The 27,354-nt window shown below is 36.3% G+C and overlaps 3 protein-coding genes across 4 annotated transcripts; all 3 read right to left on the bottom strand.

Annotated features, from left to right (window-relative positions):
• Window positions 1–1,758: 1,758 nt before the first annotated feature.
• On the bottom strand, window positions 1,759–4,154 carry LOC108847467 (patatin-like protein 6). The gene is made up of 2 exons (XM_018620710.2): window positions 2,704–4,154; window positions 1,759–2,257 (listed from the first exon to the last, which is right to left on the bottom strand). Exons 1-2 carry the CDS (start codon window positions 3,856–3,858, stop codon window positions 1,946–1,948), a joined length of 1,467 nt encoding a protein of 488 aa, XP_018476212.2. The 5' UTR covers window positions 3,859–4,154; the 3' UTR covers window positions 1,759–1,945.
• A 432-nt stretch (window positions 4,155–4,586) lies between these two features.
• Window positions 4,587–5,909, bottom strand: LOC108847468 (uncharacterized). Of its 2 annotated transcripts, XM_018620712.2 has the most exons (3): window positions 5,790–5,909; window positions 5,242–5,691; window positions 4,587–4,977 (listed from the first exon to the last, which is right to left on the bottom strand). In XM_018620712.2, the coding sequence occupies exons 1-3, from the start codon at window positions 5,838–5,840 to the stop codon at window positions 4,603–4,605; spliced, it is 876 nt and encodes a 291-aa protein (XP_018476214.2). In that variant the 5' UTR covers window positions 5,841–5,909; the 3' UTR covers window positions 4,587–4,602. The 2 variants fall into 2 exon arrangements, with proteins under 2 accessions (XP_018476214.2, XP_018476213.2); XM_018620711.2 differs by having other exon boundaries at window positions 4,587–5,691; window positions 5,790–5,907.
• A 9,246-nt stretch (window positions 5,910–15,155) lies between these two features.
• Window positions 15,156–22,569, bottom strand: LOC108847571 (regulator of nonsense transcripts UPF2). Its single transcript, XM_018620846.2, has 17 exons — window positions 22,413–22,569; window positions 22,249–22,336; window positions 21,875–22,077; window positions 21,219–21,557; window positions 20,935–21,039; window positions 20,695–20,822; window positions 19,972–20,145; window positions 19,523–19,586; window positions 19,032–19,325; window positions 18,745–18,942; window positions 18,428–18,529; window positions 17,955–18,206; window positions 17,621–17,839; window positions 16,761–16,931; window positions 16,371–16,556; window positions 15,876–16,286; window positions 15,156–15,764 (listed from the first exon to the last, which is right to left on the bottom strand). Exons 1-17 carry the CDS (start codon window positions 22,464–22,466, stop codon window positions 15,279–15,281), a joined length of 3,474 nt encoding a protein of 1,157 aa, XP_018476348.2. The 5' UTR covers window positions 22,467–22,569; the 3' UTR covers window positions 15,156–15,278.
• Window positions 22,570–27,354: the final 4,785 nt, after the last annotated feature.

Raw genomic sequence — 27,354 nt, 5'->3', positions numbered from 1 at the left:
ATGTATGGTCTTAATATGGTCCATAAAGAACCACAATTGCACTTATTGTCTAAATTATAAGCTTAACCCAACTTATATTGTTTTTTAAAATATTTTCATTTTTCACTTTATGTAAAATTGTTTAATTCTAAAAAGAAATAAAAGTTTTAAGCTCAAATTGATAAATCCATATCATAAATTCAAAATATGTTTCAGTCTATAACTACAATTATAAATGGTCTCAGCCCAATATATATATACATCAAAACATAATTATATACATAAAAAAATCCGTCAGATATAAATATTTAATTTTTCAATATTAGTTTTTTAATTTTAATTATATAAATTTATCACGCGGTGCAAGTCTTAGATGATTATATAAACGAAAAAGTAACTGTATACATAAAACAAATCTGATCAGATATAAATATTTAATTTAAAATACTATATGTTATTTATATAAATTCATCATGCATAAGACCTGATCCCTAATCTAAAATATTTTGTTGACATATCTGCTGGGGCTTTTCCTCGGAGTTCTAAAAATTCATATATATATATATATGTTTTTAAAACTCTCAGGGGAGAAATTCTATTGGACATGCTCTAATACTTTAACTCTCAATATATATATATATGAATTTTTAGAACTCTAAGGGGAGAAATTCTATTGGACATGCTCTAATACTTTAACTCTCAGTTTAGTTAGTTGCGAGCAAAATAATTGATATATAACATTGTGTCGGTCACTTGAGACCTAAACCGACACGCAAACGTGGGGCTTTAAGCATTTATACGACGTTCCCTGCACCGTGACTTCGGTCCATGCACACGCATAAGAACACGACAGCACTTGTTTTCTTACTGGCCGTCGAACCGTTCCAATTTGTACCAATAAAATAATTACTGAAAGTCAAGAAAGTGACTTCTTTAGGGAGCCCCCATTGAGTATGATTTCATAACAGCTTCATGAAACGTTCTATTCATCACGCTCCAAAGTTCACATCTTTGAACTTACGTTACATCAAATCATTATAAAAGATATTTGGTCTCCAATCAATTTGAATCTCCAAAGAGATTTGTTCTCATTACGCATTTTTATCTTTTCATAAAATTTCCAATTAACTTGATTTGACATTTCGGATCTTGGTATTCAAGAAAATGAAATATAAGGAAAGACAAAATTGAAAGTAATCATGATGGTTTGCAAAATCAATGATTCTGTAACAAACAGAGAAGAAAAGATAAGGTGTGCTATAAAGTAATGTTGGCAGTTCATCTTCTCGTTTAACAAAAAGGTAGGTTTCTCTTTGAAATAAGTTAATTACTAACTAGGCTAATTTGTTTTAACTAATCCCCAAGATTACCATCTTCTTTGCATTGATGTGATCTATGACAACAACTTGTAACCTATAAGCTGTAAGTTGCAGCTTGTCGCTCGTTTTGCTTTACACAATTAGTAGCATGTCACAAATTGTTAATTTATATTGCTAAAGAATTTAGCGATACAATATTTTAATTTACCACATGGGATTAATCGATATAATTAGTTGCAAAATAATATAAAACAAATTTATAATATTTGATTATAAATCGCAACGACCTTCATTTGCTGCTTTCAGGAGTTTCGAAATTAAAGACAAAGTCTCTCATAACTACTGTTGAAAAAGATAGTTAGTAATATACGTATAATATAAGATAGATTACTATTTATTATCACGTTGGAAATTCATCTATAGATTTCAATAGATTTTTAGTAATATATAAAATATAAGATAGTCAGTCAATATAGTGCATTCCAAAGTTTTTTCTTGTATAAAATTACACTTAAACAAAGCAAAAATATTACACGCAGAACGGACGAGAATGAGACCTTTTCGAAGATGTTTGGCTTCCTTCTCGGAACTCAAAAATCAACATTAATATATACAAATTACAAACCTTAATAAGATGAATAATATCTTCAAAACATACAATCAATATCCTTGAAAATCGTCTTCTGATCATCAGTTCTTCTGTCGCTGGATTGCTTGAACGCTACAGTGGGAGCGATTCTGCAGCTCCTCCTCTGGTGTTCAAGCACGAGTTCACCAGCTAACCAATCCAGCTTCTCGAAATTGCTTTCTTGATTGATCTTTTTACCACCAAACAGAACCGACTCCACGTTCTTCTGCTTCAGCATCTCTTCTGCTACTCCCACAAGCATATTCACATTGCTTGGACTAGCGTCCGTATCTATGTTTGGTTTGCATGGACCGAAGCTTGACCCATCAGCCTATAAATATACACAAATAATGATGACTAGTGTTAATATCAAGATCCAAAGTATTCACGATTCTTGTACAGAACTGAAAGTTTTTTAAATAGCTTCAAGAATAACAAACTCAAAATGTAAATTACACTGCATATAAAAAAAATTACACTGCATATATTCCATTTTATTTTAAAATATATATTCCATTTTATCTTCCGCAATTAAACCAATAATTTTAAATGATTAGAAGGTTTTGTGCCTAAAGAGCTGTATATCTTCGTTGTGCGAAATTCATACCATGTTAGCAGAATATTTTTTAATAAAACTTGAATCTATGATATTTTTATTTTCCTACTAGATAATCCATGAATTTTATCCACTAGCAAACTCTTCATTTGGGACTATTAAGCAATGTTACCAACGAAAGCTTTAATCAAATGAATTGTAATCACAACATAAACTTTTACCTGAATACGGACGTAGTTACTCCTCCTGCACTGACCAAACGCCATGGAAACGGCCTGGTCCACAGTATCAGCCGCGCCATCTGCGGAAATCCGAACCGCCGGTCGAGCCCATTGCTTAGCCTTCCATTTCATAACCTTGTCACATTCATACTTCACATCAACCAACTGCCCCGTACCAAGAGACAACACAAGCAAATCCTCAACGCCTCTAACAAACGGAAACTCTTGCTTGTTATGCAACACATGAGTGATAGCCGCAGCCGTCGGATTACTCATCGCTAATCCACCATCAACCGCAACGCACCGCGTTTTACCATCCACTGATCTCATTTCCACAGGCTCGAACACACCCGGCTCGGCCCACGTGGCTTTGCAAACTTCCCACAGCTTGAAATCGTAGCCGTCAGTTTCTAACGCGTCGGCGCGTGAGAAAAGGAACGGTGCGGAGCTCGTGAGGTCGTAACAAGGAATCAGAACGGGTTTAAGCGTGTCCTTGAGGGTCAGCTCAGCGAATGACTCCTTCATGGACTTCTCAAGCTTCGAACCGGCCCCGGTTTTCATCACCCGGTTTAGGATCTTCCCCGGTTGCGATTTATAAAAGCTTTTACCGTTCTTAGCTAGGAACCTCCACGTGTCATCCGCTTTGAAGATCGGACGGTCACCGTCGTTTGAAGCGAAAAGCATGGCCGTGAAGATCCCACCGATGCCGGAGCCAGAAGCGACGTCGAAGTAATCGGCGATACGGGCGTTCGGGTCACCCGACTTCAGCTTCAGCGCTTGCTCCAGATAAGACAAAGCCTTTCCGGGTATGATCCCTCTCATTCCGCCGCCGTCGATGCTCAGAACACAGACTTTCCCTCTCTGGTTCTTGATCGATCCCGGAACGACGCCGTTTGCTGCCGTCGGTGATGTTTCTTGGCATTCTTGCTCTGGACTCGGGTCTCTGCTCCGAGACTCCATTAGCTTCGTGTCGTCGTCGTACCCGAAGAGAAACTTGCTTTCGAGAATGGAGAAGATCTCGTAGCTGAGCTTATCAGTCTCGATGCTCGGTTCTTGCATATCCGCCGCCTCCGCCGTTACTCCGCCGTTGTTGCTCTGTTTGATTAAATGATGTTTGACAGTCGCCGACGGAGCTTTATTGTGTACTCTTTGCATCGTAATTAACAAGAAGCAGAAATCAAGAAAGAGTATTTAATAAGGTAATAAACACACTCTAGACATTATCGCCAAGATAAAGACAAAACACTTGAAACACAAAGATAATCTCTTGTCGTAAGAACACGAGAACAGAGACTATGGTCGCAACATTTTCTTACAAGACAAAAAGTAAAGTAAAGACCGATGCTCTTCTCTCTCTCTATGTCTCTCTTTATTATTCCCTCCTTAAATCATTCCAGAAATTCAAGATAAAGGCAAAAAGAGTATTCTTTAATCAATAAAGCAAGAGATGAAGAAGGAAGCAAGAACACAGAACCTGTGAAGGATCTTTTTTATAGCGTCTTTAAATCTTACGCGTGGCTTTCGTTACGTAGAATTTAACATATATAATACGAGACCCTGCAGTTACTTAAATACGTATGTACTGTGTACATGTACTTACGTACGTATATGATATTCCGAGTTTGGTGCAATAATTTAGATGTATGTGATGTACATATATCTGCCTAATATTCTTCCAAGAATTTTGAATTCGAGGTGTGTTTTGTTGGCTGAAAAGTCATTTTATAATCATGTATTATGGTGGGGATAATGACAATAAGGTGGTTCTTACATATGAATACAAAGACCAATAATACATATCTTTCGTTGGTACATGTATATCTTTCTGATTAATTAAAAGAATTGTTTTCTTTTTTTTTTTTTTTGATCAAACCAGACTTGCATTTATCTTAAAAGAGTTTAAACTCCATTAGAGGAGGATACAACAAGGCTACAAGGAGCCAACCAAAGTGATAAACTGATAACACAAAAGATAAAATTGATACAAATCACAAAAAGAAACCATAAAAATCGCATGACAACGATTTCATAAGCTTCTTTAATAATCGTACCAAGTGTAACCCAAACGGTCACAAACACTGCATCAACAGCAGAGGGGAGCATTAGCTGGGAGGAAGATCCTTTGAGTACCAGCAACGCTTTATCTTCCATTTCACTCCATACAAGAGGAAATATTGGGAAGAGAAACAACTCCAAACAGGAGACAATTGGGAGACCAATACCCGTCAAGATCAGATTCAACAGGCAAGATATGTCAACGAGTTTTCCTTCCAGCTGCAACAAAGAAGAGAAATACAAGATAACAGCACCAAAAACCAGGCTTGACACAATAAAGGAACTGCATACTGCAGTAAGAAATCGCACTGAGACGACATAGATGCCACTAAAAGGCACAAAGGTAGAACCGAAGGAAGCTCTGTCCATCAGAACATTACCAATTAAAACCAATGACCTCAAGTTCAAAGTCGCCCATACAACTCGCATTCCAACCCATTCAACTGAATAAAGGTAAGCGGAGAGAGAGGAGCTATGATGAACCTGGAAGGCTGTAACCGGAGGGTGGGAAGGAAGGTCGGGACAAGATCTGAGAACAGACCATTCCACGAGCCGACAAGGAAACGACCTGCACACAAGAGGGACGCCACCACCACAGATCTTTGTCGCCATTGTTGAACAATGAAGCTTTAAATCAAGGGTGTGGGTAAGAGCTTGAAGAGAAGGCTTAGTGGAGGTGACGCGGATGCGAAGAAGAGAAAGGAGAGCGTCTGGAGGGTCTGGAGGTAACAGCGGAGGAGCGACGGGAGAGAGAACTTCAACCGGAGGATACTCGTACGGCAGCGTATCTGCAGGAGGTCTGTAAACCAACGGAGCAGCATTCACCATCAGGGCCATGGAGGAGGAGCAGAGCTGCTTCAAAGGGAGTCTGAAGGAGCGACGGAGCTGAAGCGGTGGAGATCCATCCAAAACGGCATACCTCGGGACGCGGGCCTGAGAGAAATAATTAGGGCGAACTGAGAAAAGTTAGCAGTTCTTTAGTTTAAAGAATTGTTTTCTAGTATATTTATTCTTAAAGAAGCTTTATATACCAACAATGTGCATGTAGTCAGCTCTCTCATATTCACACGAACGGAACACATTCACCACCTACTAGCCAAGGAAGTCAAAGGATACATATGTGCTCACATGCCTAATCTGCAATGCATAACAACCAGTGTTAAAAAGTTTATCCGAAAACAATTAAAAAAATTTCAAAAGAGTATGGAGTTTAGCTCGCAAAATGCGTAACATATTCATTTAACGTGTAGTAGGGTCTCCCAAAGCTACAGACAACAACAAAGTTCCCAAAGCTAAAGACAATAAATGACCAAAGAGTAACTGTCCATAGTTTCTTACATGGGCGGTCAAGTTTTGCATGTCACCAGAGCGTAGTACAAACTTATCTTCTAAAGACTAACCCGTGGGTGTTGTCAAAAAAAAAGAAGACTAACCCGTGGGACTCACAAAACCGCAAACTATTGGCATATGCGTTTGGAGAGTGCGTTATTCTCTAGCCTAACCATTGGTATGCGTTATTCTCAGATTTTTCCAGGATGGAATGCTGAAGATAACTATGGATTCTCAACGCTTGGGAAAATATGGCTTGTCTGGCATCCATCTCTTACGGTTACAATTATCTCAAAATCACTCCAGATGATCTCTGCGGAGATTACTTGGCCTTCCTCCCCTCAGTCCAAGTTCTTTGTTTCGATAGTCTATGCTTCAAACGACCCTGCGGAACGTTCTCTTCTATGGTCGGAGATCACTGACATGGCGACTTCACTCGGAATGGACACGAAACCATGGTTGATTCTTGGTGACTTTAACCAAATCAGGGACCCTTCTGAACACTCTTTGATTCCTACGCTTAATATGGATAAGAGAATAAGAGTTTTCAATCAATGTCTCTCAGATGCTAACCTGGATGATTTGAATTTCAGGGGTACTACATTTACATGGTGGAATAAGCGGAAATTAGCGCCTTTAGCGAAGAAGCTCGACAGGAGTCTTGTGAATGATGAGTGGTATTCAGCTTTCCCCTCTTCTGTGGCCTTTGTAGGCAAGCCAGACTTTTCTGACCATGCAGTAATCACCATTACGCTGGAGCCAGGGAGACTGAGGGCAAAGAAACCATTCAGATTTTACAACTATCTCCTGCAGAACCCGGACTTCCTTGCAATCATCTGCGCCAACTGGTACTCATTCAACGTTACAGGCTCCGCCATGTTCCGTGTATCGAGGAAGCTAAAGCTATTAAAGAGCGCCATCAGGGATTTCGGTCATAAGAACTATTCTGGTATTGAGAAAAAGACAGCTCAAGCACATGAAAGACTACTACTTGCTCAGTCTGCTACACTCTCCCAGCCTTCCACGACCAATGCTGCCTTCGAGCTCCAGGCTCTGCACGAATGGGAAGTGCTTTCGGCTGCAGAAACTGCTTTTTTCTACCAAAGATCCAGCATAGATTGGCTTTCATGTGGAGATGGTGGCTCTAGGCTCTTTCACAGATATGCAGAATCCCGTCAAGCCATAAACCACATCCATTTTCTCTTATCCAGCACCGGAGAACGCATTGAATCTCAGGCCGGAATTCAAGAGATTTGCGTCGACTACTTCGCTGATCTACTCGGCAGTCCCGTCGCACAACAGATGTTCGTACAAAGTGATATTGATCTTCTGTTCGATTTCAAGTGTTCAGAAGATCAGAAACAGAGTTTCGGAAAGGAGTTCTCTGCGGAGGAAATTAAGAACGCTTTTTTCTCCCTGCCTAAGAATAAATCTGGCGGGCCTGATGGATACTCCGCGGAGTTCTTCACCGCCTCATGGACTATTGTGGGCGTAGAGGTTACTGAAGCCATTATGGAGTTCTTTCGCGCCGGGAAAATTTTAAAACAATGGAACTCGGCTAACCTCGTTCTTATACCGAAGAAGCTCAACGCGTCATTAACTACAGATTTTCGGCCGATCTCTTGCCTCAACACGGTCTACAAAGTCATCTCCAAGCTCTTGGCTTCTAGACTAAAAGAAATCCTCCCTCTGATGGTTTCAAAGTCGCAGTCTGCGTTCCTACCGGGAAGATTACTTGCTGAAAACGTCCTTCTAGCTACTGATCTCGTAAATGGCTATAACAGTCATACTTTGACTCCAAGAGGTATGTTGAAAGTCGATTTGAGGAAAGCTTTTGATTCGGTCCGTTGGGACTTCATCATAGCCACCCTCCGAGCACTGGATATTCCGGAACCCTATATTAGCCTGATCTACGAGTGCATATCGACGGCTACCTTCTCGGTTTCGGTTAATGGAGAAACAGGGGGATTCTTTAAAAGCACGAAAGGCATCCGGCAGGGAGATCCTCTCTCACCCTACTTGTTTGTACTCGCCATGGAATGTCTATCTCGGTTGCTTCTCTCTCGGTATGAGGCAGGCATTATAGGATATCACCCAAGAACGGAGCAGCTAAAGATCTCTCATTTGATGTTTGCAGATGACGTGATGGTGTTCTTTGATGGCACTAGCAATAGTCTACATGGTATCTCCGAGTGCCTGGATGATTTTGCTTCGTGGTCTGGCCTGCACATGAACTCTTCAAAGACTGAGTTATTCACTTCGGGTATTGACCAAGCGGAATCAGTGGCAATTTCCAGCTACGGATTCCCCTCTGGTCAGCTTCCTATTAGATACCTCGGACTTCCCCTCATGAGCAGGAAGCTAAAAATATCAGAGTATGCCCCGTTGATGACCAAAGTAACATCACGTCTCCAATCCTGGTCGGCTAAGCTCCTATCTTTCGCAGGGAGGCTACAGCTCCTCAAGACCGTCATCTTGGGCATGGTCACCTTCTGGTTCTCGGCATTTATCCTCCCAAAAGGATGCATTAAGAGCATTGAATCCCTATGTTCCAGATTTCTTTGGTCTGGAAATATAGAAAAAAGAGGAGTAGCAAAAATAGCTTGGGGAACTGTTTGTTTGCCAAAAGAGGAAGGAGGCTTAGGTCTTAGAAATTTCTCGATTTGGAACAAAGTGCTTTGCCTCAAGTTTATATGGTTGCTATTGTCCAAGTCTCCTTCACTATGGGTGGATTGGCACTGCAATATACATCTCCAAGATAAGTCCTTCTGGACTGTTGAAGCCTCAGCCTCTGATTCTTGGGCCTGGAAAAAGCTCCTGGACCTACGCCCGCTAGCGCTCCAGTTCTGTAAAATCAATGTTGGAAATGGCAGGTCCGCTAGCTTCTGGTACGACATATGGACGCCTCTAGGTCAGTTAATTGATCACATTGGGCCGACTGGTCCTAGATCATTGCGGATAAGAACCGAAGCGGTAGTGGCGGATGCAATCAATGGCTCAAATTGGTCTCTTCCTCACCCTAGATCCCAAAAGGAAGTTGAACTTCATATTCATCTTACAACTATTAATTTACCTTTATGTAATGATGAGGAGGATGAGTATGTATGGGTTGCTGGTGATTCCCCTTTGTTGTATTTCAGGTCATCCACAACATGGAGGTGCTAAGACCAAGAGAGGATGTCAAGGACTGGGTGGACGTGGTCTGGTTTAAAGGAGCCATTCCAAAGCTTGCGTTCACGATGTGGGTTACGAATTATGACAGGCTGCCGACGAGGTCAAGACTGGTGGCGTGGGGACTTCCTATATCACCAACCTGTCCATTCTGTGCTACCTATGACGAGACCAGAGACCACTTGATGCTATCTTGTGCGTACAGCAAGGAGGTTTGGCGCCCAGTGTTACTGAAATGCCAGCCCCCATCGTCTATGTTCACCACTTGGTCTGAATTGCTTTCTTGGATTCGATCCTCACGCTCTAACAGGCTGACGCTTCTCAGGAAACTAGTGGTTCAATCAGTCATCTTTCACCTTTGGAAACAAAGAAACAATCTTGTCCATAATCAGGTTTCTGTACCGGCTTCAGTTCTTTTTCGCAGCATTGATAGAGAAGTAAGGAACATCATTTCGGCGAGGAGACAGAGGAAGAATTTCAAAAAGCTTATGGAAATGTGGTTGAGATAATTGTGGGTGTAAATCTGTATGGAAAATCTGGGAACCATCTTGTTTTTTTACTTTATTTTTGCCAAGATGGCTCAAAACTAAGATCTTCTTGTAATCTTTTAATCATTTTTATGATATTTGCAGTTTAGCAAAAAAAAAAAAAAAAAAAACCATTGGTATGATTGTTCTTATCATTTTTTAGTGTGGGTATGAATATGAATGTAAGATTTTTAAAGCTATTTTTTCGGCGAAAGATATACTAATTTTTGTCGGGTAGATAGCTAGGAATGCATGTATACGTTATACTTTCTGTAATTCAAAAAAAAAAATCTACTTGGGATGAATTATCAAGTATTACATCTCAGCTATGTATACTTGATAAGTTGCATACAACTCTTCTTAGTGGATCATGTGATATAACTTGGTCATCTAACAATTAATTCAAGGTCAATCGTGAATCCTATAAAAATGTGATCTCAATCACTTGCCAATCAAGGAAAATCATGTTGATTATATTCCTTTTAAATGCTTAATATTGTTTACACTATATTTCTTTTAATATCTAACTGTAATCTCATAGTTTAAGTAAGTAGGTTCTGTGTCTTTTAGTATATTGGCTATATGAACACACACCTTAAGAAATCATTCTAAAGATACAAAACCTTAATCTACAGAAATCTGATACCATGATAGAACTTGGCTTGATTTCTTTGTTTTTCTTTGAATTATATGACTTCTTCTGGTCCATATCATTTCAACTTCCCTTAACTTCAAGTTGTTGACATGATTGTAGTATATTCAAACCTACATCTAAGGGACCAACAACTTATGTTTTGACTTCAAAGAAAACGAATTCCCTTCAAGATCTCAACTAAGCATTTGCTAATGTCTATGGTCCTAATAACTATTCTCTCCGTCCCACTTTAAGTGGTGTTTTAGAATTTTTATTTTGTTCCATTTTAAGTGATGTTTTCACTAATCTATGTAGAATTTAATATGATTTGAATTTTATGACCAATTATAAAATACTGTACTTTTTTATTATTGGTTAAACTAGTTTTATTTAATGTATTTTTATGTTACCAAGATAAACTACATAAAAAATATGAGTTTTAATCTATGTGCAATAACCTAAAACATCACATAAAGTGGAACAGAGGGAGTGGGAGTACCATTTTTGGAAAATTCAAAAGAAATAAAATGATTTTCTTTCTCTAATAACTATCTGCTCGCTACGCTATAATAAGAAAATAACTTAGATATTCTCCAACAATTATTTTCAAAATAAAAACAATTGTTTTTTTGCGCTAAATCTCCAAAATTTGGTCATCTACCCAAAAAGAAAAGAAGAAGAAAACACGACTTAAGTTCAAAAAAAAAAAGAAAACACGACTTTCTGCCATCACGCGAAAAGAATCTGAAGCACAATGATTTAAATATATTTAGTGGTGTAATTGGCTCTTGTCTCAGCAACAAAGTAGTGACTAATTGATTACTGTTTACTAACGCGATAATAATCTTTTAGTTAATGGTACAATTAGTTTACTTACTGTAGATTTCATTAACAGCTATCTACGAATGTGTTCTTTTCGTTAGAAAAATCGTTTCATATCCAGATATGTTCAATTCATATTCGGTTTATATAACTATGCAAAAACACATGTACATTTGAAAAATTCAAATAACATATATTTTGTTATTTTTCGGCGAGAACATACACCGGTCGTTACGTCAGCTGCTAATCATCTAGTTTTGCTGACAATAATAACACATAATCAGTATTTTTTAAAAATTAAAATAAATCAAAATAGTTGTTTTACAAAAATATACTTTATAAATTTTATTAATGAAATTTTAATTTTGTATAAGACACATATTCATTATAATGTTTCGATCCTATCAGTTACTCTTATGTTAATCTTAGTTATGCGTTTTTATAGATTTTTTAGATTGGTTGTGTAATCATGCGAATAATTTTGTTTTAAGAGATTAAATTTTATGACATGTTAATCTAAATTATTTAAATGTAAACAATAAAACCAAGATTAATCGAAAATAGCACGACTGCATCACTTTTGTTAGAACGGTTTTATGATGATTCAAATTTAATGCTAGTGTTAATATCGTGTTACTCTCAATTAATCTTGGTTATGTTGCTTATATCTAAAGAACTTAGATTAACATCTCATAAATTATTTCTCTTAAAATAAAGTTATTCGCATTATTACACAACCAATCAATTTTTTTTTATAAAAATACATAACCAAAATTAACATAAGAATAATTGACAGGATCAAAACATTATAACAAATATATCTTTTATATAAAATTAAAATTTCATTATTTAATTATTTTTTTTTATTTTACTAAACAATAAAAATTTATAAACATTTGAATTTTCTAAAAATAGATTTTTATAAAACTATTTGATTCATTTTAGTTTGAAAAATTAATATACACGTAACGTTTCATTAGCATAATTAGCTGACATAGCGTCTGTAAAAATAGATTATGTAGTATCTGTGTATGATTTTATCAAAAAAATAGATAAAATATATGTTATCTGATTTTTTTAAAAGTATATGTATGTTTTTGTACGATCATATAAATTATATATAGACATGAATTGAATCAATCTGATATGTTGGTATGAAATGATATTTTTCTTGGACTATATATAATCAATTCATGTGAATCAGGTGGATCGTATTATTATTAAAAAATTAACAACAATGGTATTTTATCCCTATAATTATATGGTTGTGCATGTGACATTCACATTCTCTTACAACGGTACAAACCAAAAAAAGTTTACGAGTAGTTAAATATGGTAATATGGTTATTTACAACAAGTGAGCAGTGGAGTAAAGTTGGTGGAATTGGGCACCGACGGAAAGAGGTCGACGTCAGAGTATTGGTCCCCGTAATCTCCGGTCTTTCTTTTGTCTTACACATATCAGAACAGTTGATGGTAAGAAAGCTTTTGAATCTTTTGATTGTTTCTTCTTTTGTTCCGCATTTGTCGCTGCGCGGCGTGACTTACATTTTTGATTAATAGCAAAACATTTTACTCTCCTTTTTGTAGATTTTTTACCATAATTTAAGCTGTGTGTACTCTTTAGCTAGTCAGTGATTTTGGATATCTATGCTACTTGATCAGTTCTTTGGTACTCGAAAGAACTTTGGTACTTGAGAGCTACTTATTTGCAGATATTGATTTTATTTTCAGTATTGTTATCTTGTTTATAACTCCACTTGTCTTTTTTATATAAAGAGATATTATACTTTTAGCAAATACTCTGTGCGTTTCAAATTACATGTGTTTAAATTTTTTTCACACATATTAAAAAATTACTAAATGTTCAGTTTTGTCTTTATTTGATTATTAACTTTTTAAGTATTTACTGTTTTCTTTAATTTAATTAGAAACAAAAAATAAATTAATATAAAAATCATATTAAAATCATAAAATAATATTTATTTTATAAAGAAAATTTTACCGTACAATACACTCAAAGTAAAATGTAAGGAGTATCAGTTACATGAGTCCATGACACATACCAAAGATTGCTACTTCATAATATATTAATATTGACCTTCTTGGCTTCGTTTAATTTCTCTCCACCAGATTAATCTGAACGCAAAGATTGTAAGTTAGTTTGCCAAAATCCTGGTTTACTCATCAGTATCTGTACTCTTCTAGCTACTGTTTTCGTTGGATTCGGCAAGTCTGCATTTGATTCTTTAACAAGACCCAAGAGTCAAGTTGGGTATTATGATTCCGACCAGATTCGACAGCACTGAAACAAAAAGGACGAGAGGAAGTAAAATAATGGACACTGGATATTTAAAAAAAAAATTGACGAACATAAAAGTTCCAAATGTATAGTACTGCTGGTAAACCTCTTTTTATCCATAATAGTAATAAAAGATTTTACGTATATTTTCTTCTTTTGAAACAAGTGTATGTTTATATCTTCTTGATAAAGTTTTTTTGGCTTTCATGTGATTATGTTTTCAAACCATGATTCTGTCATTCATTTAATTATTCTTTATATTAGCTTTCATCAAGTAATTGATTTGGTGAATTACCTTCCTTCTAGTTTTGGTTAATTCACTCGCATTTCGCGAGGACCCTTTAAAATGTCTTTCTCTAATAATTTATTTTTATGTGTATATATAAATTTAAATATCTAATTTTCCATTTTCTAAAAATAAAAGTGTCGGCACAAAAAACTTTGAGAACTTTTAAATTAACTGAAACAACTTTGACCTAGTAGAGCTATTTAGCATACAACAAACAACTTTATTCATTTCTTAGGATTTATACTGTTCTACTTCTGTCTTCATTTATGTTAGGTATCACCGTATCAGTCATTTGATACCTCTATTGTAGTATTTGTACTAATACCGTGTAGCAACATCTTCTGTTGATACTTGATAATACTATTTATTTGATATGACATGATTACTAACAAAAACGTATATAAATAAAAGTATAAAACTATCAAAGAGAAGAAAAAAAGTAGATCTAGAAGTTTTTTAATATTTAAAGAAAAAATAGAAGAAAATAGGAGGAATAATAAAAGAGTTTTTCAAATGATAAACCATAAAAAACTGTGAGAAAATATGGATTAATATATAAACTGTTTAAATATTTTTCTGAAAATATTAAAATTAGTTAAGTAATTAAAATTATTAAACATTAGTGTTTAAAGTGTTGATTGTTGTTCAATTGTAATGCAAAGAGTTGATATTTTGTGCGATAGAATTTTTTCTGATACGATATGCTATTATTTAAATTAAATTAAATTTTCAAAGACTAACTTCGAATTTGGAGAAAACTATGGACTTTTAAGGACATCCTTATTGAATGTACTTAGGATTTTGAAGATATTTTTAAAAAGAGGGTAACTAATATACAACGCTAGTCGAAGGGCTGTTTAGAAGAGGCTGATCTTTGCCTATGAAACCTTGCGAACTTGTCAATGGGCTTAATAAGAAGGGACAGTTTGTGAAAGCAAACAAGATGCGAGTCTGCTTACTATCTACACTACGGTTATGACCAGTGTTTTGAAAACCGGATCGTACCGGCCGGTCGAACCGGTCCGACCGTGACTCGCTGAAGCCGAGTCCGGTTCGGTTTAAAACCCAAATTTAATAAAAACCAGTAAAACCGGCTGAAACCCGATAAAACCAGTGATCCGGTTTAATTTTAAAACCCGATTTTTTAAAATTAACATATAATTAAGTGTTTTTAATTATTACAACCTAAAATTTAATATTTTATAATTAGTATTCAATTATCACTATTTAATTGATTTTTTATTTTTCTAAGAAAAAATGTGAAAAATATATTTTTGCCTCTCATATACTATTTTTATTTTACTATATTCTTAAAATTTGAAATGTTAGTTGTAAAAATAAATAAATATGATTGTTTTAGTTTTTGTCTGGAAAGCGAATCCAAGTTAAAAGTTGGATCAAACAAGCTGGACACATAGGGTCACACAAGCAAAGATGATTCAAACCTTACTTTCTTCGGGAATGATACGAACCACCACCTCCTTGATGATAAACAAACCGGTGACGAGCTACACCACCTGTGTAACCACGAGTGTTTCCTCTGCTTCCTGCAGGTGTCCAATTCGATGCTTGTGTCCCTAACCCATTAGCTTCCTCTTCGTCTCTCTCATTGTACTCGAGCACTAACCTCTTTATGTCTTGCTTCTCTTCCAAATCCGCAGCTTCTTTCTGTTTTGTGCTCTGCACTAGCGAGCAATCACTCGGGATTAGCATTTGTTTCGTTTGTTGTTTGTTTCCTCTTTTCACTAGGACCTTCACTTGAACTTCTCTTGGCTCTCCATTCTCTTCGTCCACCACTTCCTCGCCGTTGTCACCTGTGACTCGCCCAAAATGATGGTGATCTTTTCCGGATCCTTCGAAAACACTCATCGGTATTGTCATGTTCAGTGCCGGTCTACCACGTAATTCTAGCTTCCTTTGCTCTATGCTCTCCTGCACCCACAAAACAGTTAACCATGTTCATGTCAAGTTTCAAATGCCTTGGGACCAAAAATAGATGCATCAATCTACAAAAACAAAAAAAAAGACCAAATGCGAACTTGCCTGAAGTAAAGCCTTCAGTTCTTGATCAAAGTCTGCTTGTTCCTCAGGATCTACGGTTACTACCTTCTGCCTTACCCTAAATTCATTATCATCATCAGATCCAGGTCCAACGGCATCATCATAGTCATCACCATCTTCACTCTCAGATCCCCGCTCATGATTTCCATCCTCCAACTCTTCGTTCTGTCCATCTCGTACAGCAGAGCCACTACCAGAATCACTGTCGCTTTCTTCTTTGGGAGCTTCACCGTTAGAAAACATGCCTGGACGCTTTGTATCTGGATGTCTTTCTACACTGCCTTTGTCTGCACCAGAAGCATGTTGACGCTCTTCCAGCTGAAGTATAGCTGCATTGACCTCATCAATAGTCGTGTAACGGGTCATATTGGGTCTCAAATTGGCAAATAGATCCTGCGTTGAGACAGGATAAGACACATTAATTTGTTACAGATGAATCAACCTCAAAGAAATAAACAAAATGTTACAAGAACTAACCTGCAAGTCAAATTCAATATCCAGAGGAGGATGACCCTTGCTCAGTATGTATCTCTGGAAATGTATCAAAAATTGATCAAGCCTTTTCTTTGAAGAACCTCGATCAAAGTAGTGCCCACATGTTTCCAAGAGAATGATAACCATCCTGACACGGAAAAAATCTTCTGGCGGATCCAGCACCTCTTGCTAATATCATAAAAGTATATTCAACAATCAATCAGTAAAACAGAAGCACGACTGAATATTACAGCAGTCAGTGAGGAATGTATAGAAGAAACTAAGCACGAGAAGAGACATTAGTGATGTAATTTTTCAAATGCCAAACCACAAAGACAGGCATTTAGAACTTGGCAAAGGGTTGAACTCTGAAATAGTCTGAGGCTCACTTACCTCTGAAGTACCATGACCATACGAAAGAGTTAAGTAAAGTGTCTCGAATATCACAGACGAATCTACGTGCTCGTAGTTGTACAGTTCCCCTAAGAATCTCAAATGGGTTAGACGCTTCTGTTGTGCCCCATATTCATTCAACTCAAGTCCAACCCTTATCTCCTCCAGTACCTTCAAGTGAAAACAAAGTACCACGTTACTTATAAGAAAGGGACATGGTACTAGGCCGTGGACAACATGCAATACCTTTACAGAAAATGTGAAATGAATAAGTCCAGAAAAAGCTACAGAAAATTTAAGCGAAGCATGTAAACATGTCATTCACGAGCATTTTCATATTTTTATGATACGAGAGCATCTCCACACACTCTTCTGATTTGATATAATATAGAACCCAAAACTATAGGCATGGTCCTCCAAACCATTTTCAACAGAACACTTATTTCAGGCTTTACTGACGCGTCGAAGTTCATATAAGAAACAACATCATTTCAATTTGAACGCAACTCTCATATTTATTGACCAAATGCCTATAAATTTTCCACTCCTTTTCCAGTTATAGAACAAGCTACATATTTTATAGAATAAATCAAAACCTTTGCACAAGATACAGTACTCCAAGTTGGCGTAGGAAAATTAGAACGTTTTCACAAGAGCCAGGAGAGGCCATCTATGCAACACCATCTAAAGTAATAGTTATATGACTTCTGAGGAATTATATACAGATCCCCAATACCAAGGCACTTTCCTCAAGTAAACTCAGGAACTTCTGATTTTAAGAACTTGCAGAATTAAGATATTTCGGACACCACAATATCTACGTGTATTAGCCAATAAAATACAGTGGAAGGGAGACATACCTCATCAACAACAGCCACCGCAAACTCCTCATGATGGCGGCTCAATCCAGAAGTCAGGGATGCAATCAAATGAATCTGACCATACTTTCCCTTGTGAACCTTCATAAAGCACTTCAAGATGTATTGCTCACATTCACTCCACGGTAGCTTCCGCAGTTGCTTCAGTACGTTCGTAATGGAATCTTTATCAAGATCCGAAAACAGCAATTTTCGAATATACTGCAGGAATTTGAATAGAAGTATAAGAGAAACGAAAGTTGTCAATAGAATTGAGCAACAGAATATTATAAGAAACATAATGGACAACGTAGTTGGAGTGGAGATTAGTAAATACCTGATGCAATGGTGGTCGAACTTTAGAAATTCGTGCTGATCTTTCAGGTGGTTTACAAAGGTAGTAGGCATTTTCCACAAGAGTGCTTTGACGAGGATCTAAGTTCTTGACATTTTTCAGGCGCATCAATATGTCCAGCATATTAGTCATCCTGAGTGTGGTCTCGGGAGACCGATAAAGGAAACGGCCACATGTCTCCAGAAGATTGCAAGCAACATCAATGTTATGATGAGTAAAATCATCTAAGCAAGCCTGCAAAAAAAAGGGAAGTGAACATTTTATAGAGTTGAATGGCTCGAGTTTTGTCAGACATGATAGAATCAAAATCCCCTGCAATCACTTTTTCATCTCCTGTAAGTGGATTCAAGTGACACTTACCTAATGTATATACTTGAAACGTATCTAACACATTCAAAGAATCAAGAAAATAAACATCTCTATAAAATGTATGTGTAGATGGATGAGCATTGTACCTTCAAACAACTGAATACAAGTCCAGAAGGTACAATTTTAAACTTGCAGAGTTCTCCAATAAATCTGATGTTCCGGATTTTTGATTCGATATTCATTTGGTCCTGCACAAAATTCAAATTGCAATTCCTTAAGACAGTATATTATCAATTTTGAAGAGCGTTTATAATGGAAGGTTGGACGCCAAACTGAGAACAGAGGCATCAACAGCAACAGAGTGAATTTGACTTCACTCTGCTCAAAGAATAAAAGTGCAGTCCTAGTCAAATGTAGAAATAATTAGGTACTTAACAAAGATAATGCAACACATCTAGCTAACCTTTTTATGGACTAGATAATTGAACTCGTCCTCCAACATCTGCACAAGCGTAGAAGGGATGTCTTTCATGCACGTTGCTAGTGTTGCAACCATACGCGAATAGTATGCTAGCAACTCCAGAGATGTCCTAGGGACATTAAATAACGCTTTGACAAGTTTTTTTCTGTTTGTCTTGGAATTCAAATAACAATACTCCACCTGGAAATAAAACATAGAAGTAAACAATAGAGCAAAAAAGACGTTCAACCAAAACGATATCAAATAGAAAACCATTTCAGAACTCTTACCGTCAACTGGTCAATAAGATCACGGCTTACGCAACCAGGAAGTCGCTGTAACAATCTTTCGAAGTTTGCCACGTCAAGGCTCTTGCCTTTCTCCTTCTCATTTTCCAATTTCTTGTCACTATCCTTTTCTTTCCCTTTTTCCTTCTTAGCATCCTTAGCCTTTTCCTTATCTACTTCATCCTTCTCTTTTGGCTGCTCAATAGTTGAGACATCAGCCATACTACCAGAATCAGCAGGAAACTCTGTTGTGTCTTCAGCTGTTTGTTGACCTTCGACAACTTCAGAGCTAGACTCCTACAACCAATCACAACAGGGTATGAAATCATAAGTGCTGGATTTATAGAAAACTATAAGCAAATGTGCAGCACGAAATCTTTCAAAATCAAAGCATGTCTATTGACCACCATCCACGTTCTCAAATAGCAGCAACAGTAAATGTGTTCTTATATCCTAAGAGGAAAAAAGTGAGAAATGTAGTGTCATCCACTCACAGATGATTTGTCTTTTGTCTTTGCAGACTCTACTTCCCCCAACAAGACTGCTGGAACAAATGCCCTAGAAAAACAATGAAGATGACATAAGCAACTAAAAAAGAAGCATAAACGCTATAAGGCCATCCTTAATGGAGGATCATTTTGCATGTGCTTGGGCTTTAAATAATAGGATAAAATGAAAAAATGGGTTAAGATCAGTTTGAAAGTGCTTGAACAAGATCTGTGCTTATTTTTGTTCTTCTTCTTTTCTCTAACGACTCCACAAACGACTAAACTAAATACATTATTTTACTCTAAGCACACCCATTAAAAATCTCCCTTTAAGGATGCCCTAATGAGCTAGATAAGCCAGACTCTGTCAAGAAAATTGAAGTTTGCCGAGTGTCACTTGCAAACAATACATTCTCCCATAAATTTGTTTCTTGGGACCATAAATAAGAACTGACCTCAGATCAGGCAAGCACTCATAAAATGTCTTGGTCTCTTCATCGTCCCAAACAGGTTCGGGGACAGATGTATCTTTTACAGCACCAGACGATGAGGCCTCGTCCCCTACTGTGAGCCTAGTTGTACCATCCTCTGGCATAACGGGAGGCTGCATGTCAAGTGCTTCAGCCAAACTGCGACATGACATATGATACATTACTAGGTATGTGGAGGTTATAGATGAGAATACTTAACTTTTTGTTTTGTAACTAGTATTTATCCTAAGCAAATAGCCTCTGATTATCGAAACTGTAGATGTTCCTTTACCAGATAACCCATTCCAGCCAAAGATATGGGATGAACGAATAAACACCATAAATCTAAGATCACTTCCAAAGATCCATTAAAAATATCATAGGGTTCTAGTAAATTAGTCTGTCATGGTCAATAGTACAAAGGTTTGGTAAACGAACTGACGCTCAACAATGACACTATACTCTTACACTACAATGACGGCGAAAAAATACTAATTACTTCAAGAATATATCAGGACAGTGCTAAGAGCTTAACAATAATAGCATGGGACATTGGTTATTAGTATACTTTTAGCAGCCAGTGAGAAGAAAGCTACGAAGCTACCCATATACTGAAGGATTAATATGATCTAAGATTTTCTGCAATCAACTCCACTACAGCCAGACCCAACGAGATCAGAAAACCCCAGTTGAGTTTGATCAACTTACGAGGAGATGTTTCGATAGAGATGGTCATATGATTTCCTCAGCTTTTCATATGACGATGCACTGTCTTCACTAAGCTCCCCTTTAGCATTTACCAGTTTTGAATTTTCTTTTTCCATTTGTTGAAGCGACTGTAAGAAATATATGATGAAGTTACACTATAAAGGAGAAAGTTCTTCAATTTCAGAAAAGAAAGATATCTATAAAAGTTCCTGCACATGTGCAAACAAATAAATATTTTACCTTGTGCTCAGATTGAAGTAACTCTGCCAGAGCATCATAATATGTGTTGAAAGCTTTCTTGAAATTCTTTTTCTGTTCTGCAGTGACGCCGAGGCCCTTGAAAAACTAGAGTAAACTTTAGTCAGATTTAATTCTATACGGAAAAATACAACACAGAAAGCATGCCCCTTTTACTACCAAAGATCATGTAAGATATACGTTAATAGAGGAGCTGGGTGATGTCACAGATAAGAGCTCATCAAATATTAGGCATAAAATTTCAGCTGATATTGAAACTAACTTACATCTTCGTCTTGTCCAGATATAGGAAGCCCAAGAAAAACTCTTCCTTGCCTAGCAAAACCGGCAAGAAGTGTCAAATTTGTCTGGGTCGTATCTCGATCTTTCATGTGCTCAGCACTGGTAAGGTCCTTAATAATATTGATGAAGATGTTACTATCTTCTATTACTCCAACATAATAGAGCTCCAGGAGAAGTTTTAGGGTACTGCGCTTTTTCATGGCCTTTGAGTTCCTGTCTGCATCTAAGTCGTCGGCAGATTTTCCAGGAAGGAAGACTTTCAAGAGCCCTTGTGTCAGACTAGGAGAAAACTCTTTATACCTCTGATGAAGTAGTGAGCATATCTGTCAGAAAATACGGATATCAGCTACAGTACAAGGCCTTTTAAAAGTGAGCATCCTCTTACGCAACTCTATAATGCCCCGTAATAAATAACAAACTGAGAGGACAAGGTAAGTTTCCACATAAACCTAAACCGAGGTAAGAGGATTGACATTCCAACCAGCCTAATGAATTAAAAACTACTGAAACAAAGATAACAATCTCAATGAGACATGTTGATCAGTAGAGATGCATGAGTAGCATAAGAAAAACGATCCCTAACCGACTCTAATCTGCAACATCCTAATAGCGGTACAAGATAGGAAACAGCAAGGGCAACCTGAACAGCTGCTTGTATATCAGAACTTTTGAGCTTGGCCTCACAAATGGCAGTAACTGCTTCGCTAACGAATTTGCTAAGGTTCACACTTCGCAGATCATCCATGAGCCCTTCACGCTGCTCCTCATTGATCTGCTTCAACTTCTTGATAACTGCTGTATTGCGCTTGATACTAGAATCAAGAGTCCTAAGATACGCTGAATCTGCAACATCCACGACTCAGTCTCTCAGTAACAAACTCAAACCTACAGATTTCTATACAAATCTTTACAAATCTAAACACTCAAACACAACGTTGCAGAAAGTAAATGTGAAACCCTAAATTATCAAAACTACACCTATGGAATCACAAAAACTACTGCAAAAACACAAACCAGGCCGTTCAGGATTGAGATTGTTTTGACGAAGAGCCATCTTAGCTTCAATTGCCTTCTTAATCTCCGCAAGGCGAGCAAGAGCTTCCTGCAATTAACCAGGAACAAAGGAGATCGTCATTATTTTAATACGATCAGTAATCTCGGGAGATCGAAATTCAAACCTCGTCGTCTTGTTTCTCGGTGTGGTTTTCCTCCTCTTGGTGATGATGATCCATTTAGGGTTCAGGAAGCGATAGCTTTCTACGATTCGGAGATTATTGAATCCACTGTGTGTGTTGTTCCAGAGGAGAGTTGATGCAAACTGTCGAACGAGATCGGGTTTAATAGAGCATTGAATATTGTTGGGGCCAAGAAGACCCATTATCGTCGGGCCTTCCGGTCGTAGTTCGGTAGATAACCGTTAGCCCAAATCCAAATTATTGAATTAGTAGTTGTTGTACATTAATAAAGGTACCAAACTTACGAAGAGAAAATAAATACTATATTGACATGATCATATAATCTCATTGGTTGCATCTTCTAATACATTGGTTTGATTGATGATATTATATCGGTTAAAAATACTTGGATTTAACTAGCTGAAATCTGAGAAATAACATGTTTTAATTAAGTTAAAAAGATATATTTTCAAAATAAGAATTAAATTTTGACTGAGAAAAAAAGAATTGAGTTTGAGCTTTATCAAAAAAAAAAAAAAGAATTGAGTTACATGATTTGGGTTTCGTCACGTACGTACGACCTTTTAATCATTCAAAAAAAAATATATGTTAATTCTTTATATATTAATTGCGAAATATTACAACATTTAACTGTAATCACGTACAGGGGCGGACCTAGAAAATAATTCAGCCCGTGGCACTATATATACATATATTTAAATTTACATTAGTCACTAAAATTTATTTTTATAATTTTAAATATTTTAAATATTCATTTTAAGTAATAGTATAAAATTATATATAGTGCATAATATTTATTTAAAAAAATATTCATTCTAGTTTTTATGTTAATCTAAGTACTGAAAATAATAAAATTAACTACTAGAGTGAAATTTAAATAAATTATATTTTTATTTTGGAAAAACTAATATTAGAGAAAGAAAGAAAACAATTGTAATATATAACTGTAGGTAATGAAATAAATGAAAAAGGGAAAGGTGATTAATAATGTAGAAATAAGTTAAAAAAAAAATAGACTCGAAGTTAGAGAAAGAAAATAAAAAAAAAAAGAATAATTGTAGGTAACAAAATCAATGAAAAAGGGAAAGATGATTATAAGTGCAGAGATTTTTTTTTAAAAAAATATCACAGCCTCAAGGAATCGAACTCAAAGGGATTGGAACTAATCATTGTCTTATGAACCGTTAGGGCTAACGACAATATGTCTGTACATATCAACAAGATTTATATTATTTAGAGTGTGGCACGTGCCACACCCTTTCAACACCTGGATCCGCCCCTGATCACGTGTCATCACCATGAAAATGAAATTCTGAATTCTTAAAAAATATATTAGTCCAATTAAGTATATATTATAATTTCTATTAAACTAATCATAAAATTAATTAAAGTATGCAATTACTATTTTATTTTCTTTGTTTAAATAAAAGCTACGAATTTATCAAATATAACTAATATATAAATGACAATTAATGATTTTAATAATAAACATTTGATAACAATCTATATCTTCTCCATCATTTTTGTTTAATTTTATATTACTAAAATAAATTAAACCATCAAATTAGCTATAAAATTAAAATTTAGATTTTTTCCGTATATACTATATTTTGAATTTTTTAAAAGACAATAAATTACTAAACTATTAAAATTATTATATTAAAAATTAATGATCAATGGTTTAACATCTCTTATATATCAATTGAAAAATATTACAACATTATTTTGTAGTCAGAATTATTATGTCTTCATGAAAATGAAATTCAGAATTCTTAAAAAATAGGTTAGTTCATCTTTATTGATAAATGGTATACAAAAGAAAACTCTCGCACTTTCCTTAAATAAAAGCTATGGAATTAACTAATATGATCAACACATATATGACAACTAATTATTATGAATAATAAATATCTGATAACAATTTTTGTATCTTAACTCTTTTTTATTTAATTTTATATTTTTAACCAGGAACAGGGAGATTGTCATTATATCAATACGATCAGTAATCTTGGGAGATCGAAATTCAAACCTCGTCGTCTTGTTTCTCGGTGTGGCTTTCCTCCTCTTGATGAGGATGATCCATTAGGGTTCAGGAGTTTTTGTCCGGTTATATGAACTAGGCATGGGCATTTTAACCTAGACCCGAAGACCAGGCCCGGAACCGACCTGAAAATACCTAAACTGGAACTGACCCGAATGTTTAGAAGTACATGTTGGGTCTAAACATTTTTTACACGAATAGATCCGGACCCGAAAAGAACCGACCCGAATAGATCCAGACCCGAAAAGAACCGATCCGAATAGACCCGACCCGACAAGAACCAATTCATACCCGATTTAAAAACATGAATATCAAGAACTATGTTTTGTTATGTTCTATCTTCTATATTTTATTTTATGATTTAGTTGAAACATATTTTTGTTAACAATCTTTGTTATTATTTTTGTAACATTTTCAAGTAATATGAAGTTTTAAATGTAAAATTCAAAACTCTTTCTTTTAATTTTTAATAATTTATTTTAATTTATTTTGTCAGATTTTAGATATACATGAAATATTTTGACTAAATTTGATGAAATTTGTGTATTTTTGTGTGTGTTTAGATCTTAAATTCCCAAATCCGACCCGTACCCGATATGAACCCGAAAAATTATGGATATTTTATAAGTTTTTTAATTAGATACCTGATATACCATGAATTTGACCCACTTTTAGTCATGGTATATTAGTGTTTTAGAATATATTTAATCTATTTTGGAGTCTATATAGCATATTTATAGGTTCAGGAGCAATTGGAAAAAAGATGGTGATTTTGGAGTATTTCGGAGCACTTTAGAGATTACATCTGAGAAGACCATATCGACCACCCTAGATCGACACGGAGAGACGTGCGTCAATCGATACACCTTCAGTGTTATCGATCGATATTAAACCGCAGAAGCCCATATTTGGTCACAGCCGACTTGAAGCTCAAGACTCCATCTATTTACCAAAACACCCCTGACGAGTTTTAACCTAATTATTATAGTATTTATGTCTTGCCTAAGTGTTTTGGCACAAACACGGTTTTTACATGAGTTTTCTTAAAATCTTTAGACATAGTTTCTTTGTTTGGTGAGAGAGAGAGTTATCACTGAGAGCTATCTTGAACACCTTTGTTTTCTATTCTTATCTATGAAGCTTTCTTACTACTATGATTCTGTTTTGCTTGGCTATGTCTGAGTAAACACATTTGTTAGATTTAGAATTCAAATAGGTTTTGGAGGACTAGTCCCAAATATGAATACTTGAGCATGTGATATTCATTTTAGGAGATTGCTCTTAATGCTTGTGTAAGAGTAACTAACCTATACATGATAACAAAGATAAAATTCTTGGATCTATGTTCTCCGAGCTAGGAATTTGCTTGAAACAAGCGACAACTGATTTGGAAAACTCCTTAGTGAACTGTTATCAACTACACGCTTAAAGCTTACTAGTAGCGCATCGATCGATACTTCTATAGAGTCATCGATTGATAGACGCGAGGCGCTGTCGATCGATACATGCGACAGCAAGTCGATCGACGCCTTTCTTGTGATTCACCAATGGGAGTCTCATCGATTCTAGTAATAGATAGTCATAACGACAGTTAGGCTATTGCATCGTTAGGTTCTTTAATATCATGCAAGCATCTCACATAAGCATTCATATTACTATAATCTTGATAACCTGAATAGTAATCATAAGTATAGCACCTTAATCATATCTGTTAAACCTCCAAATCAATCAATTGAGTAATTGTCCTGATAAAACCAGTTTTAATTTACTTGTTATTCACATGCTTTGAAATCTCCAACCTAGCTTAGTTACAATAAGATCTAGTGATTCCTCAGCTCCCTGTGAATTTGATCCCTAAATACTACAACTTGACCTTTTTTAATGAGAGTAAGGTTACTCTAGGATAATTTGAGCATGTATCAAGACCCGGACCGACTCGGACCCGAGAAGAACCGACCCGAACCCGGACCAAAAATTTAGAAGTACCTGTTGGGTCCAAATTTTTAGGACCCAAAAGAACTTGGACCCGAAAGGAGCCTACCCGAACCCGACCCGAAGCCCGAACGCCCAAGCCTAATATGAACCATAGGCAAATGACCATCTTTATCCTTCGTTCTTCGGGAAGCGGATCAGGAGTTGGACTTTCGGATCGAGGTGGGTAGCTTCCAATAGGCGATGAGGCCATCACATACCTCCTTTGTGACCTCAGTGGGCTTTCATAACCGTAGATCTCCCAATTGTCCTTCCAATCTCAGACCTTGTTGCAAAGGCGGGTCTTCGCTTTTGCCTGGAACTCCTTCTTCACCCTCTCGGTGATTTCTAATGACCAGTGCCACTTTTCGTGAAACAAACAAAATTTTGAAAACATTAAAATAAATAATTAATAATTAAATAAATTAAATTAAGAAAAATTAAAAAATTACTGCAGAACATTTAAACCAAGTCATCTTGACGTGATTTGGAGTCATGCTCCAGTTCGGATAGGCCCCATCGTAATATCCCTTGATCATCTCTGAAACGCTTTTGGAAACACGGTTGTTGGCCCCAATCTGAAAATTGAACCAATTTGTTAATAAATAAAAATTGATTTTAAATTTTAAGTTAAATTATAAAATATACTGATCAATAAGTAAACGACGGTATATCGGGGTCCAAAATGTCCAAAACCTCCCGTCTAGGCTGGGCAAGCAAATCCTTCACTGTATATCTTGTGTATTGTGCAGAAGGAGGCACCCACAAATCTGGATGAGCAGCTCCCTCTAGAGCAGGCGGAGGTGGAGCTGCTGGTGGAGGAGGTGGAGGCATCTGGGAGGGTATATGAGGTGCAGGAGGAGGAGGGCTACAAACTCTCTGAGATATATGAGAGTCAGGAACTGCCTCGAA

The sequence above is a fragment of the Raphanus sativus genome, chromosome 3, assembly GCF_000801105.2.
Source record: "Raphanus sativus cultivar WK10039 chromosome 3, ASM80110v3, whole genome shotgun sequence".
NCBI lineage: Eukaryota > Viridiplantae > Streptophyta > Magnoliopsida > Brassicales > Brassicaceae > Raphanus > Raphanus sativus.
This window is presented reverse-complemented; position numbering and strand designations above follow the sequence as displayed.